A 15,631-nucleotide genomic window follows, 5' to 3' on the forward strand; every position below is an offset into this window, starting at 1 on the left:
GATACTAATAGTAGTAACAAGAATAACAATAAATCAATAATTAAACGTAATAAACCGAATCGTATATACAAAGCTGTGCACTGATTGCAAAACGGCGCTATGGCGCTGCTTATTATATTACTACTATAAATTGTACTTTAAATAACGTAATAGATACACCTTACATATTATTATGGCTAATTGAAATTGAACAGAAATAATAAATATGAAAAGAAAACATAAAAATAATTATATATTTAATATAATCGTATGTAAGAAGTGATATTCTTTAACAAGATGCGTATAATACGAATATATACGTATATGTGTACGTATGCTTTCATATGTATACATATATGCATGTTTTTATTTAGGAACATAGTCATTATGAATCATAAATTAAATTAATTATTGCTAATGAAGTAAAATTTCGTTTCCTGTCTTTTATTTAAAAAATTTTTCCTTCTTTCTCTTGTGATATACAGTACCACTATTGTTAGCTACATTGTAATAGACAATTATCCTTTGCTGAAAGTGTATGTGATATGTTATATTGCATACACAGAAAGTATAACTAGCAGCTTCTATGAAATATGAAGAACGCTGTTTTGTTGCTATGGATGCATGAAAGAGATGCCTCCTTTGTTACTACTGGTTGTTTAAATATATCATACGATGTTTATTTATATCCTGTGTATTTTGCATCTTTACACCCTGGTCTACACGCGCCGGCTACAACACCGTGAACCTTGAAACCTAGTCGTTTTTAGATTGGTCCTGTGTCTGTAAGAGCGGAAAACTCACGTATATGATGATAATTAACTAATGAGTTTAAATACATTGGAGTGGCTTAATGTTCAAATGATCATCAAGCAAAGTTGTATCGAGACGGTAATTTAGCCTTGTCGGGAAAATATAGTTAGATACTGTATCTTATACTTTCTGCTAATGGGGTGCTTGGTATAAATAGTATGTCTAATGAATGTTTAAAATTAAATGCACGAGTAAATCAGAAAACCAGCATATATTATAGTAGAATGGTAAAAGAAAGATACATAAGCGTGATTAAAATTTAAAACGCTAGTTGATGTACAAGTAAAATATTTCCTTATTATAATAATTGGACATATCATAAACTAACTTTACCAAGCTCCAAGGATAGTACAATAATCATAATTAAATAATGATAAGTAAATTACGGATCACAACGAATTATCAGTTTATCGTACACGTAATTCTCAATTCACCGATGATTTCATTTCAATTCAAATTATACATGTTATAATATTTTTGTATATATTATTATGTATGCAATGTTGAATATGAAGTGAGTCAAGTTTAATCTTCACTACGCTTGTTGCGATATACATATTTCTTTTTCCTTCACTTCATTTCTCTTCTTTTCATGATTAAGATAATCGGACATTCACTTTTATATTGACTAGGACTAAAACAATCGTAATGAGATGAAGGTGCATGTGTGCTAACTGTTTTGCTAAATTAAAATAAGTCTTTAAACGTTTTTCTTAACATGTTTGTTGACAAAACAAACGTCTGATTTGATTGAGGGAGTTGACTTTACGATTCATTGATCAGAGACGGCGTCAGGCTCTTACATAATAATTCACGAAAATGCTTTAAGCCATTCAAGTGTATAAAATCCAAGCTGACGTACTGAGTAAAATATAGGAAAATGATACAGAAATAGAAGGGGAGAAGACGTATTTGATGCATAAGATCAACGAGAAGGAACAACAAATAGTTGTGTAAATTGTTGTGGAACACATCCGTTTCCCGACAGTTTCAAGTGCTTTACGATTCTCGTTATCCTACTATCCCCTAAAATTTTATCATCAGTTTGCTATCGAGACGTTAACGAAAGTTACGTAAACTGATTGATGATAGTCGTTACCTTTAATAATTCTATATGTAAACAAAAACATTGATTTTGGTTACATAGGTCTCCAAACTGGAGTTTAATTGAAATTAATCTTTGTATTCGTCATATAGGTACATCAATAGTACATCCATATACATGCTGTCGCGTTAAGGTAATTGATTTAGTATAAGCCAATATTCCTGCTCCAAGTAAAATAATAACTTTTACGAATTTTTTATTTTATTCTTTTTCCGTTTCATTTCACCAAATGGAGCCTGCGGGGTCGGGAGGGTCATACTGGCCATTCAATAACACTATTGTTAATATTGAATACAAAGAGTTTTTCTGTCTTACATGTATTTTAAAACACGGGAATCAAGCTGTCGCTCGTCATTCCTTATACATCGGTTTCATTCAGAGCGTCAAAGTTCTAAGTTTACACACGAAGTTTTATACGTTGAAGGAGTACCGCTAAGAGTCTCGTTAAGTGAAAACTGCCTACTCTCTGTTTATGTACTATTTTGTTTATCAACCCTGAATAAATCACGCGACAAATCTTATTTATTACAATATCGAATAAGATTCTGAAAACTATAAATTATACCAATTACTGCCCATCTATCGATACACTGAATCGATACGCGACGTACACACAAATATACAAATGAATATACAAATCGTTGAAAACGTGGAGCAGGAACGGGATGGAGGGGGGGGGGGGGGGGGGGATCGTTTTAGATCGGTTCGCAGGGAAACGGGGAGCAGCGAAGCCCCAGCCCCTAGCAACATCCACCACCTTGAGCGCCGCCCTGACCTCCAGTTCCCGCCAAGCCACCTGGGCTTGTCGGCGAATGCTGAGGTCCAATTTTGATGCCGTTTGCCTGAAAAAAATAAATTCCGTAAGACCATTTCACACCTCTTAAACTTATCTTAGTTCCTGATCTATTTCTCACCTCATTGTTGATGTCAAAGACACCTTCTTGTATTTTTTCATAAATCTCTTTGGCAGTGTTGATAAATGCCTCTTCGACGTTGGCTGCAGTCTTTGCACTCGTTTCCATGAATACAAGACCATGTTCTCGAGCGAACGCCTCACCCTCTTCTCTTTTAACCTCTCTCCGTGAATCAAGATCGCTCTTATTTCCAATCAGCATTATAACCATGTTGGAATTGGAATGCTGCCGTGCGTCTTCTAGCCATGTTGTTAAATGGTTAAAAGTCTCTCTGCGAGTTATATCGTAGACGAGTAGGGCTCCTGCCGCGCCACGATAATATGATCTTGTTATGGAACGGAACGCTTCTTGCCCTGCCTGCGAGTAAATTAAATCAAGAATTTTAAAAAAGTAAATGAAAATGAACTGAATTTCATATGCAGCTTTGTTCTTTACCGTATCCCAAATCTGCAGCTTAATCTGTTTCCCATCAATTGTGATCATACGCGCGCCAAACTCAACGCCAATAGTCAAATCATGTACTGGTTGAAACCTTTTGTCTGTGAATTGAAGCAGGAGACACGACTTGCCGACTCCTGTGAATGAGATTATAGACAAGATTTTTATCGTCGGAAGAAGCTGTTGACATTAGCAAGACGATGCAAAGAAAAACGTAAGATCCGCATGAATCATCCGAATAATCATTAGATTAAATACTGCTTAGAACAATTAGAAATGAGGTTAATTTTTACTGTAAAATTTCCATCAAAAATATGATCGCAATCGTTTATTGAGAACGAATATTCATCAGCTCTAATATCCAGGTAACCTCGGCCGAGGATTGGGGGAATGAAAGAAAACTGATTTTTCTCGTCTGTCTAGCCAAGAGGGGTTAGTCGAAAGAAAAAATGAAGGAAGTGTGAATATTGGTGAATGCAATGACATGAAAACAATGGGAGCTGTCACGGCAACGTAATACAGACAGATGATCGGGATTCTGAAAGAGTTTGTCGAGTCTCCAACAACTTACCCGTATCACCGATGATAATGTATTTGAAAAGGTAAGCGTAAGACATTTCAAATTCTACAAAGTTCGTCAAAACACGGTAATTTTCAAAGTACACGACGAGGGAAGCGTAGTAGTTTCGTTTCAACGCTCTTTCAGTTGCTTATTATTTCGCTTATCTCTTCTGCTGGCCGTGACGTCACTCGATATACTTCGGCACTGTTCGGTCGCATTCGGACTCCTCCTGAAGGCTGATTCGGAATTTGGACGCTCGGATTTTTTTCTTTTCTTTTAACCAGCAAAGTCCAAACTACGCGATTCCCTATCTGAGGCCTGGCCGTAGACCTTCTTGATATCTCATCCTTTCGTTTCACTCACGTTTAATTAAATTTCCAGCTATGCAACGATGCGAATTTTCGCGTAGTAATCTGCGTTTGAATTTTCTGAGAAAACAAAAGCATCACGCCTGCGCGCGCAATGGATTGTGGGACAAGCGTAGAGCGCGTTGTTGAATTGCGATCGAGTCACACTAAACACATTTTTTTTACACGATTATCGCGTTTGATTGTTCTAATATCCGTGATTTCGAAAAATATGAATACTGGAACGATTCTGAAGCAGTCTAATCGCCACCGCAAAAGTCATGTGGGTTGAAATAAGAAAGAACGAAATAGGGTACAATCTCAAGCATTAATTTGGAACTCGGCGTACTTTCATCTGTTTTCTACTTCTGTACACTGTATGTACCTGGTACGAAATATTCAGTTACTTGCATAAATAGGCTTATTAAATTAATCAGACATGTTGTTGAAGCATGCAGTGAAACAGGGTGAACAATTTTCCTTCTTTATTGTGAATTTGTAAACAGACCAAAATCCCTGTTGTACAATTTTTGAGCAAATGACACAATATTCAGTTACTTAATAGATGTTAATACAAAGTTTCTCGGCGATAGAAATGGGTCGAAGACAGCCTTTAATTTTGGCGATAAATTTTTCTCTGACAGGTACAAGAATCTATCCAACAAAACTGCACTCTCGACCAACGGTGCTAGCATCGATCTGAGGGAACCAAATACCACAACCTGTTCCCAGCGTTCTAGCAACTCGGCTGTTTTAGGATTTCTAATTTCCTCTACCCTCCGTGGACGATTCTCTTCAGTAAAATTTTCTGTAACTGCCATGCAGTACCTGCAAAATACAAGTGAGTATTCATATCTCAGTCTTAGCTTAAACTGCATAGAAACAGTCAAGGATTTAAAAGTTAATATTGATTAAGGAAATATTTTCATCACGAGTAACCGTAAACTACTGACTCTTCAAATGTGGTATTTTCCTTGAGCTTGAAACTTTTGAGCTGAGCATGACGTAGAGAGGAGTTTCTCTGAACGATGAGACTCTCTAGCGTTGCTCGATAAGCATGTATCTATAACCAAAGGAATATTTCATAATGAATACAATGCTCGCAATGCTGTAGAAATAAATTACAGTCATACTTTGAGTTCCCAGCATTCGGCAGACTTCAATTTTATGCAATGGTTTTCTACCGCATGGCAGGCAACTTCCAAAGCTGTGTACGAGAGATCGTAATCAATCCCAGTTGTGCGTAGATATTTGCTGAGAGGGTAGCTCTGCGGGCTTTAAATTCTCGAGTTAAATTATAAGCGAATAATAAGAATCTAAAACTTTTGTTATTCAAACTCCTTACCCAAGCGAAAGCTTCATGTAGCAGCATCCTGCGACGCAAATGAACTTAGCACGGTCCGACTCTGAGTAAGATTGTAGCAGCGTTGTTGCCAAATCCCCGCAGGGATGTAAACCAATCAAACCGAATCCTGAAAATTCTGGATTTAATCTGAACTTTTCTGTAAATTCTTTGTTTATTATATCCATGAAAAAGGACAATTGAGATGAATCTCTTTCTATCTTCAAAGACACGTGATGCGGTTTTTGCTCTCGGATGTTGGTTACGTACTTCATGGCGATAGATTCAAATTGTGTATCTAGTTTTCTGTAGAAGAAACATTAGCAGATTTCATCAATCTTGATATCATCTCACCTATATTCAGTTTTCTACCTACTAACACATTTTTATTTTGTCAGAAATTGCGTACCTGGCTTGTTCCGACAATAAAGACTGCTGTTCAACGCAAATTATGCACATCTCGTGGCGATAAGCGAGCGTTCTAGCGAGGTGGCCAATTCCGGCTCCAACGTCGACAGCGCATTCCGATTTCGCCGAAGCAGCGCAATCCGCTATTATCTGAAAATTCAGCAAACCTTCAGAGTTTACAACGTCGATTCTTGGTAAGAAATTATCACGCGACTGACAGTTCAAACCGAACACCTGCGGTCGCGCATGATGCAATCAATGTAAAATATTTGCCTCCTTTCCGCTAGAAACTAATTACGCAGCTAATTAAGGCGAGTAATGTTAAAAGGCAGTTACGCGTTAGTAACTAATTACCTTCGCCATTATTTCGATTTCATGTTTCTTTTTCGGTTTTACGTGTTTGCCAAGTAAATCGCGTAACTTCGAATGACTCGAACACGTGCTCGGTTTCACTTGAGGCTTGACAAAATCCGTATTCTCCGTTTTACGGACATTTTCGCATTTCAACGCGATCTCGCTCCTCTGATTTCTGTGTACCTGTAAGATACCGACGACTCGACGAAGCGCCTGCAGAGATAACGGCCAGACTCGGACACTGAATGGGATAAAATGATTCGGTAGTACAGTTGCTTGATATTCAAATCGACAAGGAAAATGATTATTGAGTAATATTATTCTTGGATATGAAATGATTATATGAAATATGATATGAAAATGATTATTCTTAATCTTGTTACTTATCACCTCGAACCCTCGTTCAAAATCCAGGATCCAAGTTCCCCCGGCGTGATGTCTTTGAAGAAATCGATCCAACCACCCGGAAGTCTTTCCCATAAATCGGCCTCGTAAAAATCCTTGGAAATGTTGAGCATGAAAAAATATCAATAATGTGAATGAAATTTTTCACTTCTTACCCAATAGTTTTTTAATCTTTCGCGCGCTGCACGAGGCCGCAACTTCCGGCCGACGAAAAGACCTAGTAGCTAGCGGAATCGCTGCTCTAGATTCTTGCACGTTCGTGGAACAGCATCTCGACTGGGTGATAATAACAAGAATAATAAACCGACCAGCGATCCTAACGTATTGTTCTCCTTCTGTTCTAGGCAAATTAAACGGTACAGAAATCGATAAAAACTAACCACGATGTAGGCGTCCAGAAGCCATCGGTATTTGTCAAGAACGATAAATATTTGGCGTACGGTTTCTCGCACGGAGTCGCAAATTCGGCATAAGCAGGTGCCGGACCCGGTGTTATCGACGGTGGCCATCGTGGTCGTATCTTGCACGGTATATTTCATGTATATTTCAAGTTTGGTTCAATTATCCCGCCGGGATAGACGCATCTTTTTTGAAGAGGCGTGCCGTATTCCCAGGGGGCTATTTTTTCCCGCGGTCCTGTAAATAATTGTACATCATTATATCCCTTGTAAGAGGTATACTCCCACTTGCGTTACGCATACGAATTAATTACATCGTGTAATCTGCATGCGCGCGGGAATTTTGAATACCTTAATTATTATAAGCTGTCTAGGTAAGCAAGGGGTAAGAGTACGGAGTATATTCGCGTTCGGTTTATTTGTTAATTATAAACGCAAGTACCCACGATTCCCTCGTCCCACTTAGCAACACTTTCACTCTTCAGCAGTTACGTTATTGCCTGCCTGCCTGCCAGCACATCACTCGTCGGAAGAGTCGTATTTGCACGCGCGCACTGCATACAAGTGTAACACTTGTAATACGAATTTAAAGGTGTAATCACCGCCACATATCCACGGCGAAACGTATTGCGTGCGATGTACAAACTCTTGGATTTTTGTAAGAACTCCGTGGCTAACGTACAAACTGTATCGTTAGACGAGCTTCGTGGAGCGTGAGAATTGAACGAAATTGAAACTGTACCAGTACGACAAGATATATTATATATGTCCCAACTGCTGGCAACAGGTCGTTTTTTCTTTTTCGTCTACAAGTCGAAAGTCATATTCAAGCTTAGAAACATGAATTCGTTTTCTTAAGACGAAGTAAGAAAATACAGATATAACGATGAAACCGAATGAACTTCTTTTTCGATCGAACTATCGGTTGATGAATTTTATTTTTTTTTCTCTAACCGAAATATTCAGCCGTTTGTAAATATGGATGTACGTCAATTTTTTCATTGAAATTTTTTTCATCCGTTTACCGTTAGATCGTGCGCGATGGATTTTTTATTATGGTTAACTCCTGGATTCATCATCTGGACCTCTTACGCCAGTCGTAAGTGAAAGTTACACCAAGTAGGACGGACGAGCTCTTACACACATTTACGTGTATGCCTGTGTACAAATAAACGCAATTCTTCATCATACAGCTTCTCCGCATCATCCACTTTGATATATTCACCAAATATTCCATGTCTTCCGCTCCCCGCGCGGGGAGAATTCCTTTTACATACACAATGAAAAAAATTTTCTCATAACTTCTTTTTGCGAAAATCGTATACATGTTATAATATATACGTATAAGTTGGTTGATTCAATGAACGTGCAGCTTCGTACGGTCAAAGCGAGGAAGCTATTCTTTAACTTTCGAAATTCTTATAAACGTCTTTCAAGTCAAGGTTTAAAGGAATCCGCCTGACTATAATGTAGCCTCTCGCTTGTAAAAGTTAACAAGTGTATAATACCATCAATGCCCATAAAACGAATTCTTTTTTACACCGTTAGCGTTTCGAATGCTGTTAGACACATTAATTGTAAATGTTTTTCCCCTCATTCTCTTTCGTTTTTTTATTTATTTTTTAATTTCTTTCACCCAGGGATAAAGTTTAATATCACCTTTCTCGTTCGTGCAGAATCAATCTAAAATAACTGTCGCTTTCAAAACGATCGAAAATCACCGCAATGTACTTCTTGCACGCGAGCCGAATTATTATGTATGTACATACACGATTGCATGTAGACATATAAGTGTTCAATTGAGTAACTGAAATATACATATACATCAAGTACCGAAGAACCGGTCTAGTCTCTATTCCACTCGATTCATTAGCTGATATGTACAATTTTTTTAATACCTATTTCTGTAATGCATATCAAAATAAAAAAGAAATCGTCGTTTTCACCCACCACCGCCAGACTGTCGCATATAAGGTAGCCGCTGTATATCATCCCAAGTATGCGCAAGCGTATAATTGGCGTCATTAGTATTTACTCAATGGTTGTAATAACCAATTGACCGCGTTCGAAAAGAGAGCATATTATACGATGATATAGGTATGTGCGTTACGGTAATGTATGGGTGCAGGTCTACCTTTCTCATCGGTACATAGGCGAATGCTACATTACACCTACATTATAATACTCGTATATAATAACGTTAGTTTAGCTCTTTTGTTGAAAATTTTCGCTACTATGTTGAATATATATGTAAATGTTTTTTTTTAGCTATATCGAGGAGCTCTTTCTTTTTATACAGGAATTGGTGTGTCTCCGGCGATTAAGTCTCACTGAAAGTTTCTCCGATGATCGATAAAACTGTTTATGTTCAATTTTCAGATAAATTTTTAATCGAGACTCCTGAACACCGCATGATGGACTCTCGGAATCATAAGCGTGTGGAGAGATCGATTTGGCCAGATGAAAAAAGAGAGAGAGAGAGAGAGAGAGAGATGAAGACAAGGAAATGAGGAGACTGCACAATCCGTAAGAGTGGAGGAGGGAAGCAGATTTCAATTTCGTTACCTTGCGGAGGTCGCTCGGGGAAAAGTGACGACGCGGTCCGGTGAAATATACGTTATAGGTATACGAGGTATGTACAACTATGTATACCGGCGTCCAGAATCGGATATAACGTGCGATCGTTATAAAGAAAGTCAAGCCGACGAGGCATTTATGTGTTACACATACTATAGCACCTATGGGTTCAACAGATGTGCCACACCACTCGCTTCCGCCAATCCAACGATCCTCCAGCTTCTTGGTCCAGGTTGACCTATCGGCCCGAGTTGTATTATTATACTCACGTACGCATATTGAAACATATATGTGTTTCAGATACGAACGAAGGCTGTGTAATAAAATGAAGGCGAGCTCGATTGGGTAAAATGGTATATCACGGGCATGGAGAAAGGTGCCCAAGCGTGTGCACATCGAAGATTAGAGCGGAGCTTCGCGTCGCGTGTATAGTTGAGAGCTGGAGTGGAGAGGCCAGGTGGGGACCGAGAGAAACGAACACAAGAAGCGACGATCCCACCTGACAATCAGTTTTCATCCGAGGCTTCGGTGTAAGAGCCGCGTTACACACCTGAGACGAAGGCGATCCGAGGTGCAGGGGATTGTTCTAACGTATAATACACAGGCTGCGCCGTGCGCCGATATCCAATAACCGGTTACCGGGTTTCTCGTCATGCTGCAGCTCGATCAAGTAACTACCCCTAGCTGTATGTAACGCGGGTTGGATTCATCATCGTGTGAATGCAGTGCGAGTTTCTTTAACAGATAATATCACACATTTCGTACATCGAGGTTGTTGATTGGTAACCGAGGAAAAACAGTATGAAGTTACTCAAACTGGTGAGTATACATTAAAACACTTTTCTCCGATCACACTATCGTTATGTACCAATTACGATTCATCGTTTCATTTCTCCTACATACATTTTCAATTCGTTTCCGGACTATCTATCGCCTCATTTACATACATGCATAGGTATAGACCATTTTCGAAATTTCCGTAATTGGCACGAGCTCTCGTATAACATTATAATATAAGATATGCGGAAGAAGAAATCGCTATTAAATTTTTAATGCTAGAGATCACGGGTGAAATTATAAAGCTCGTTAATGATTCGGGCCGACGTGAAGATAGCGAAATGGGCAGCGATTGAGTATCCTTTTATTTTTCCTCTCTTATTCTGCACCGATTTGCAAAACCCCAGATGTGGAGATAATTCTCGCACGGTTTCCATAAAGGCGCGATTCGCAACGGTCCGCATACCTACTTTGAGCTGGCTTCACCATATTGGGAGCAGTTGTGACTGGGAATTGTTTATCAGGGGACCGGTTAACTGTGTCTCTGTCGCAGCTAGAATACCAATTGATCCCGTGGCTACGGCCCATGGTGTTGGTCATTGGACTGACATGGGTGCAGGATGTCTCTTCTTGGCATTAACCGGGTCAGTCGGTTACGTGTGTCAGATGAACCGCATATTTAGTAGGCGGTTGGTAGTCACGTAGTTCGTCGAGCTGGTGCCGCGAAATTTTTCATCATTTCATTATTATAGGTATATAAACACCGCTAATATCTTCACCGGAGTGTGCAGTCTAGATTTACGCGAGCAGAGTTAGAACCATGACAAATAGGAACCCCGTTTCTTAAGACTATAATTGTCGTCACTCCAATTACTGAATTAAGAAACGCTTCCAGTTTGATCCTGGAATCTACGATCTTTTCTTCTCGAGACGCTCGACGCATACAAAAATTTTTACTTCTGAATTGAATAGCACAACATCAACTGCGAAATCGACTTTCAATACGTTAAAGTCTGCATCGTAGATATGGGTCTCGGTGTTAATGATGGCTTCGAAACAGCTCATGGATCTCACACGGTTTCGGAATTTACTATAATGTGCTGTACCTTGGAAGGGAGAAATTTATTTAGGACCGTAACATGCGCGTCTCTAAAGAATTTTTCGATATAAGATACGAAGAACCGGTTGTGTTTTAATACTAGGTATCTTCAATCTTTGGCGTAAGGAAGTACTCTGACGCTTGACTTCTAATGCTTGAGTGTACTAAAAGAAGGATAGACATAATCAAATTGAAACATTTGTTTGGATTTGTTGAATTAACTCAAAATTTTACCTTTGTTATAGCATATTATGTATGCATATAAAATTTGCAAACTTGTTCATGCATGACGACGCATCAGTCTGTACATGAATTCGTAACTTGCAACGACCGCTTTTACTTCGAGTGCCTCTAGCTGTGAGAGGCGTCCTCTCCTCAGGTCCTGACTTTTACCTGACCATTACATGTGCAGCACATCGAAAGATGAGTGCACGGTACCGCCGAGCAACATCACACCGACAAAAGATACTCGATACTCGCCTGTAGTCTTTGCGAAATACCCCCTCTCATGACACGATGTCTATGAGCATATTACATATTTACACGCAGCATCTATAGACACTAATAATAAGAAACTGAATCCGAATAACAGTCGATACGAATACTCTCCGTATTGCAGACCGCGGCGTTTTTGCTGCTGGTCGCAGCTATCGTGGCCGCCGAGGAAGAGGAGGAGGGAGGTAAAGCCCGGGAGAAGAGGCAGCAGATCGCGTTCTATCCTAGACGGGGTCCTCGGCCACCTCCGTACGCAGTCCAGATGGAGCCGATAGTTCAATACTCGCAGAGAGACCCGCTCTACAACCCGCTGGCCAGTCCGAAGAGCGATGACTCCGGATACGGTGAGGAGGTGCAGCCAGACATCGGTTACGGCTACCATTCTGACCCGGAACCGATAATTGAGATAATAATCAAGGAATCGAACGAGACTCTGCCGACCCCTGTGCCGCCACCGCAGCCCCAGCAGCCTCGACCGACGAAGGAGCCGATCCAGGTATTTTACGTAAAGTACGAGAAGAAGAAGGGCCACGGGGACGATAAGCCGCGCGTCGTCTACGACGCCCCGATACCGGCGCTCACACCCGTCGAGGAACACGAGGAGCTAAACCAGGAGCGATCCGCGTATCACGACCAGGAGCCCCAGGCCCCCGTCGTCACGTCGCCGGCCCCACCGCCCGAGCCCTCGACCACCCTGAGGACGATCATCCGCCCGGACAGCGAAGTCTACCACGCCGGAAGTAGCGGGATTCGCGTGACTTTTGGGACCGAGCAGGTGCCACCGAACCAGCACAACAAACGCAGCGACCAGGACCAGGACAGGCCTCAATTTTCACCCCAGATTCCGCAGCCCGGTTCGCCGAAGCGACAACACGGACCTTACCAGCCCCAACTCCAGCCGATTTTGCACTCCGTCCAGCATCAACAGCGCAGGTTCCCCCCGGCTCTCGCCCAGCAGAGAGTGGTAAACTCGTTTCCACCCCCTCAGATCATCTCCGCATCGCCACCACCACAGCAAATCGTCTACCAGCAGCCTCAACAGCTACGCAATCCATCCGGAAGGCCCCAGAGACTTCCGATAACGATTCAGGGACTGCCTGAGGTCCAGCAACGCGTGCCGTTCAATTCGTTCGCATTCGCTAGGCAGAACTCGCCATCTGGTCAGCAAGGGAACGGGTTCAATGTCGATCACCGACACCAGCAGCAGGTGTTCAAACAGCAGGAACTCGACAAGCAGCGGTACTACGAACAGCGCAGACAGCAGGATCTGCTCAGGCAACAAGAGCAACAGAGGCAACGAGAGCAGCAGAGACGACAACAAGAAATCGAACAAAAGCACATTCAGGAGCAGCAGAGACGACAGCAGGAAATTGAGCAGAAGCAGATCCAGGAACAGCAGAGACGGCAGCAGGAAATCGAGCAGAAACAGATCCAGGAGCAGCACTTCAGGCAGCAGCAGCAGCAGCAGCAGCAGATCAAGTACAACCATCAACAATTCCAGCAAATTCCGCCGCCCCAGTTCCAGCGCCAGCAACCGGTCCCCGTTCCAACCCCGGCTGCCGATCGACCCGGCGGTGAGATTCTGAAGTCTGTGCCGAAGCTGGAGCAGCACTACGCGATCCGGGAGAACCCACTGCACCCTGGACCCTTCCCACCGAATCCACAGCCCACCCAATTCTCGGAGATAACTCCTCAGCAGACCCAGTTCGTTCCGAGTCAGCAATACAACAGCGTGGCGGAGAGCCAGTTGCAGCAGCAACAGCTGGGCCAGAGTCATCGGCAGATTCCGTTCGCCGGAGCAGCGAGCGAAAATCAGCAGCAGTACTTCTCGCAGCACCTGTCGGCCCCGGTTCAGCACCAATCGTCCGGTTCCAGTTCCGCTGGAAACACTCAGTCGATTTGGGGACGGCCCGTCTTTTCCTCTCAGAGCTCGAACCTCGGACAGAAAATATACGCCACCCCAGTCACGTATTCCGGGGATCTTACCCCGTCCACGACACCCACGACCCTCTCTACCACCGCCGAGGTCTACAGACCTTCGACTACGGCGACGCCGAGCACTACTGAGGCCCCCACCACCACCGTTGATTCCCCGAAAAACGAGGCCAAGATCAAACAGAACATAGCCAATCTTCCCGACGAGGTTCCCGACGACATCAGGGAGCAGCTACTCAGCTCCGGGATTCTCGGCAACGCTGATATACAGATATTGGATTACGACAAGGTCGGGGACATACCGATTGAAAACCTGCCGCCGGAAGCTCTAGCCAATTTCTACGGCGCCGGAGGCGGGGCTGCGACGTCGGCCAGCGAACCGATACCAGCTGTGGTAAAGAGGCCGAAGATCGTTCAACAGACCGAAGAAAAAGTTTCGGGGTACAAGAAAGAACTGCCGGCCAAGGTTGAGCAGGCCACGCTCAGGCCGGGAGGTGTCGAGATGAAAGTGGTACACTTTGACCCGAACACTGCTCAAGGTCAGGCGATCGCCGAGCAGCATATCAGGGACGACGCGACTCATCTCGACCCGGTGAAGATCGGCCCGAAAGACACGTCCAAGTACAATCGGTACCTTCCTCTCAAGGTCAGCGGGGCTGCTTTTCCGCTTCCCGACGTGCCGGAACTTAACGGTAGACGAATCACGAGCGTCGTCGTCCTCGCACCCGTCGATTACAACTTTCAAGGTGAGAGGGAGCCCCAGTATGGCGAACGGACCGGCAGGAAATTCAACGATGTGCAGGCCGTAAGATTTTTGGCCGGCGATGCCCTCAAGCAAGTCGTGAAGAAACCGACCGCCGAAAACTACAAGAAATGGCTCGAGCAGGAGAGCCGTGCCGATCCTCAGCGACAGTCCGTCGTCTTACTTGTCACAACGTGAGTTTTTTTTTTTTACATTTTATCATACACTTTTTTCACCGTTGATATATTCAACTTTCTTTTTGCAAATTCTTCTTTTTTTCTCCTCAGACCCGATGACGACACTCAAGGCGAAAAGGAGATCTTCATGTACGACGTGACCACCCAAGCCGTTAGCAAATTAGCTGGTGACTTGTCGACAGCGTTCGTTGACGTCGCGGAAAGTAATTCCGACAACGAGGGTGCTCAGACGGATATTATCCAGGATGCCTTTGCTTAAAGCACTTTAACTGGCTTTCATATTGGCAATAATAATTAGTTATTGATCCGATCAAGCATTCCAGAGCTGCTTCATAAGTCGAGGTACAAGAAGAACAAAAAGGAAAATGGCAAATCTTTAATCGATTTTTTTTTTGTCTCGCCATCAGTGCCAAATTCAGAGTTGACCAATGTGTAGCACTGTGGGATAACAGTGAATTCCATTGGTTTATCAACTTATTTAGCGCATTGCAGGATCGAGTAAATTCTGCGATAAGAATTGGAGCGAGCCTGCGGCAATTGATAAGAAAAGGATGAATTTTTTTCTATACATCAATTATTATCTATGCGCCGTAGATATCTTAATTTGTAAATACCATTAATTTTTTTTTATACGTACAGATAACCATACTATATTTTTTTATACGAAATAAAGATCAATCTTTTTTATACCCGTTGCAGTATGAAATCTAATCTTCGATGCTACAGAAACTTGGCAAATGTGCA

General features: G+C 42.3%; 3 protein-coding genes and 1 long non-coding RNA gene across 6 annotated transcripts; 2 read left to right on the forward strand and 2 right to left on the reverse strand.

The window, feature by feature from the left end:
• Positions 1–984: 984 nt before the first annotated feature.
• Rab2 (RAS oncogene family member Rab2) lies at positions 985–3,988 on the reverse strand. Its single transcript, XM_046635567.2, has 4 exons — positions 3,821–3,988; positions 3,247–3,386; positions 2,812–3,168; positions 985–2,739 (listed from the first exon to the last, which is right to left on the reverse strand). Exons 1-4 carry the CDS (start codon positions 3,864–3,866, stop codon positions 2,638–2,640), a joined length of 645 nt encoding a protein of 214 aa, XP_046491523.1. The 5' UTR covers positions 3,867–3,988; the 3' UTR covers positions 985–2,637.
• Positions 3,350–3,932, forward strand: LOC138191268 (uncharacterized). Its single transcript, XR_011177650.1, has 2 exons — positions 3,350–3,463; positions 3,673–3,932. It is a non-coding gene; the product is annotated as an uncharacterized lncRNA (long non-coding RNA).
• A 656-nt stretch (positions 3,989–4,644) lies between the features above and the next one.
• On the reverse strand, positions 4,645–7,776 carry LOC124223518 (methyltransferase-like protein 25B). 3 transcript variants are annotated; one of them, XM_046635553.2, is made up of 9 exons: positions 7,512–7,776; positions 7,048–7,303; positions 6,653–6,762; positions 6,263–6,503; positions 5,910–6,058; positions 5,504–5,806; positions 5,292–5,433; positions 5,112–5,221; positions 4,645–4,986 (listed from the first exon to the last, which is right to left on the reverse strand). In XM_046635553.2, the coding sequence occupies exons 2-9, from the start codon at positions 7,204–7,206 to the stop codon at positions 4,713–4,715; spliced, it is 1,488 nt and encodes a 495-aa protein (XP_046491509.1). In that variant the 5' UTR covers positions 7,207–7,303; positions 7,512–7,776; the 3' UTR covers positions 4,645–4,712. The 3 variants fall into 3 exon arrangements, with proteins under 3 accessions (XP_046491509.1, XP_046491508.1, XP_046491507.1); XM_046635552.2 differs by having other exon boundaries at positions 7,508–7,776; XM_046635551.2 differs by having other exon boundaries at positions 7,417–7,776.
• A 2,107-nt stretch (positions 7,777–9,883) lies between these two features.
• LOC124223516 (uncharacterized) lies at positions 9,884–15,578 on the forward strand. Its single transcript, XM_046635546.2, has 3 exons — positions 9,884–10,461; positions 12,138–14,884; positions 14,978–15,578. Exons 1-3 carry the CDS (start codon positions 10,444–10,446, stop codon positions 15,144–15,146), a joined length of 2,934 nt encoding a protein of 977 aa, XP_046491502.1. The 5' UTR covers positions 9,884–10,443; the 3' UTR covers positions 15,147–15,578.
• The last annotated feature ends 53 nt before the right edge of the window (positions 15,579–15,631 follow it).

Source organism: Neodiprion pinetum, chromosome 7 (assembly GCF_021155775.2).
Source record: "Neodiprion pinetum isolate iyNeoPine1 chromosome 7, iyNeoPine1.2, whole genome shotgun sequence".
Lineage (NCBI taxonomy): Eukaryota > Metazoa > Arthropoda > Insecta > Hymenoptera > Diprionidae > Neodiprion > Neodiprion pinetum.

Excerpts from the sequence above, each read along its gene's own strand:
- LOC124223516 (XM_046635546.2), top strand. Across the intron at positions 14,885-14,977 it reads GTCGTCTTACTTGTCACAAC|ACCCGATGACGACACTCAAG; the intron begins GTGAGTTTTTTT and ends TTTTCTCCTCAG.
- LOC124223518 (XM_046635553.2), bottom strand. The coding sequence starts at position 7,206 with ATGAAATATACCGTGCAAGATACGACCACGATGGCCACCGTCGATAAC. Across the intron at positions 6,763-7,047 it reads TTCTGGACGCCTACATCGTG|GATTTTTACGAGGCCGATTT; the intron begins GTTAGTTTTTAT and ends AACATTTCCAAG. Across the intron at positions 5,807-5,909 it reads TTATTGTCGGAACAAGCCAG|AAAACTAGATACACAATTTG; the intron begins GTACGCAATTTC and ends TTTCTTCTACAG.
- Rab2 (XM_046635567.2), bottom strand. The coding sequence starts at position 3,866 with ATGTCTTACGCTTACCTTTTCAAATACATTATCATCGGTGATACGG. Across the intron at positions 3,387-3,820 it reads CATTATCATCGGTGATACGG|GAGTCGGCAAGTCGTGTCTC; the intron begins GTAAGTTGTTGG and ends TCTCATTCACAG. Across the intron at positions 3,169-3,246 it reads AGCTGCAGATTTGGGATACG|GCAGGGCAAGAAGCGTTCCG; the intron begins GTAAAGAACAAA and ends ATTTACTCGCAG.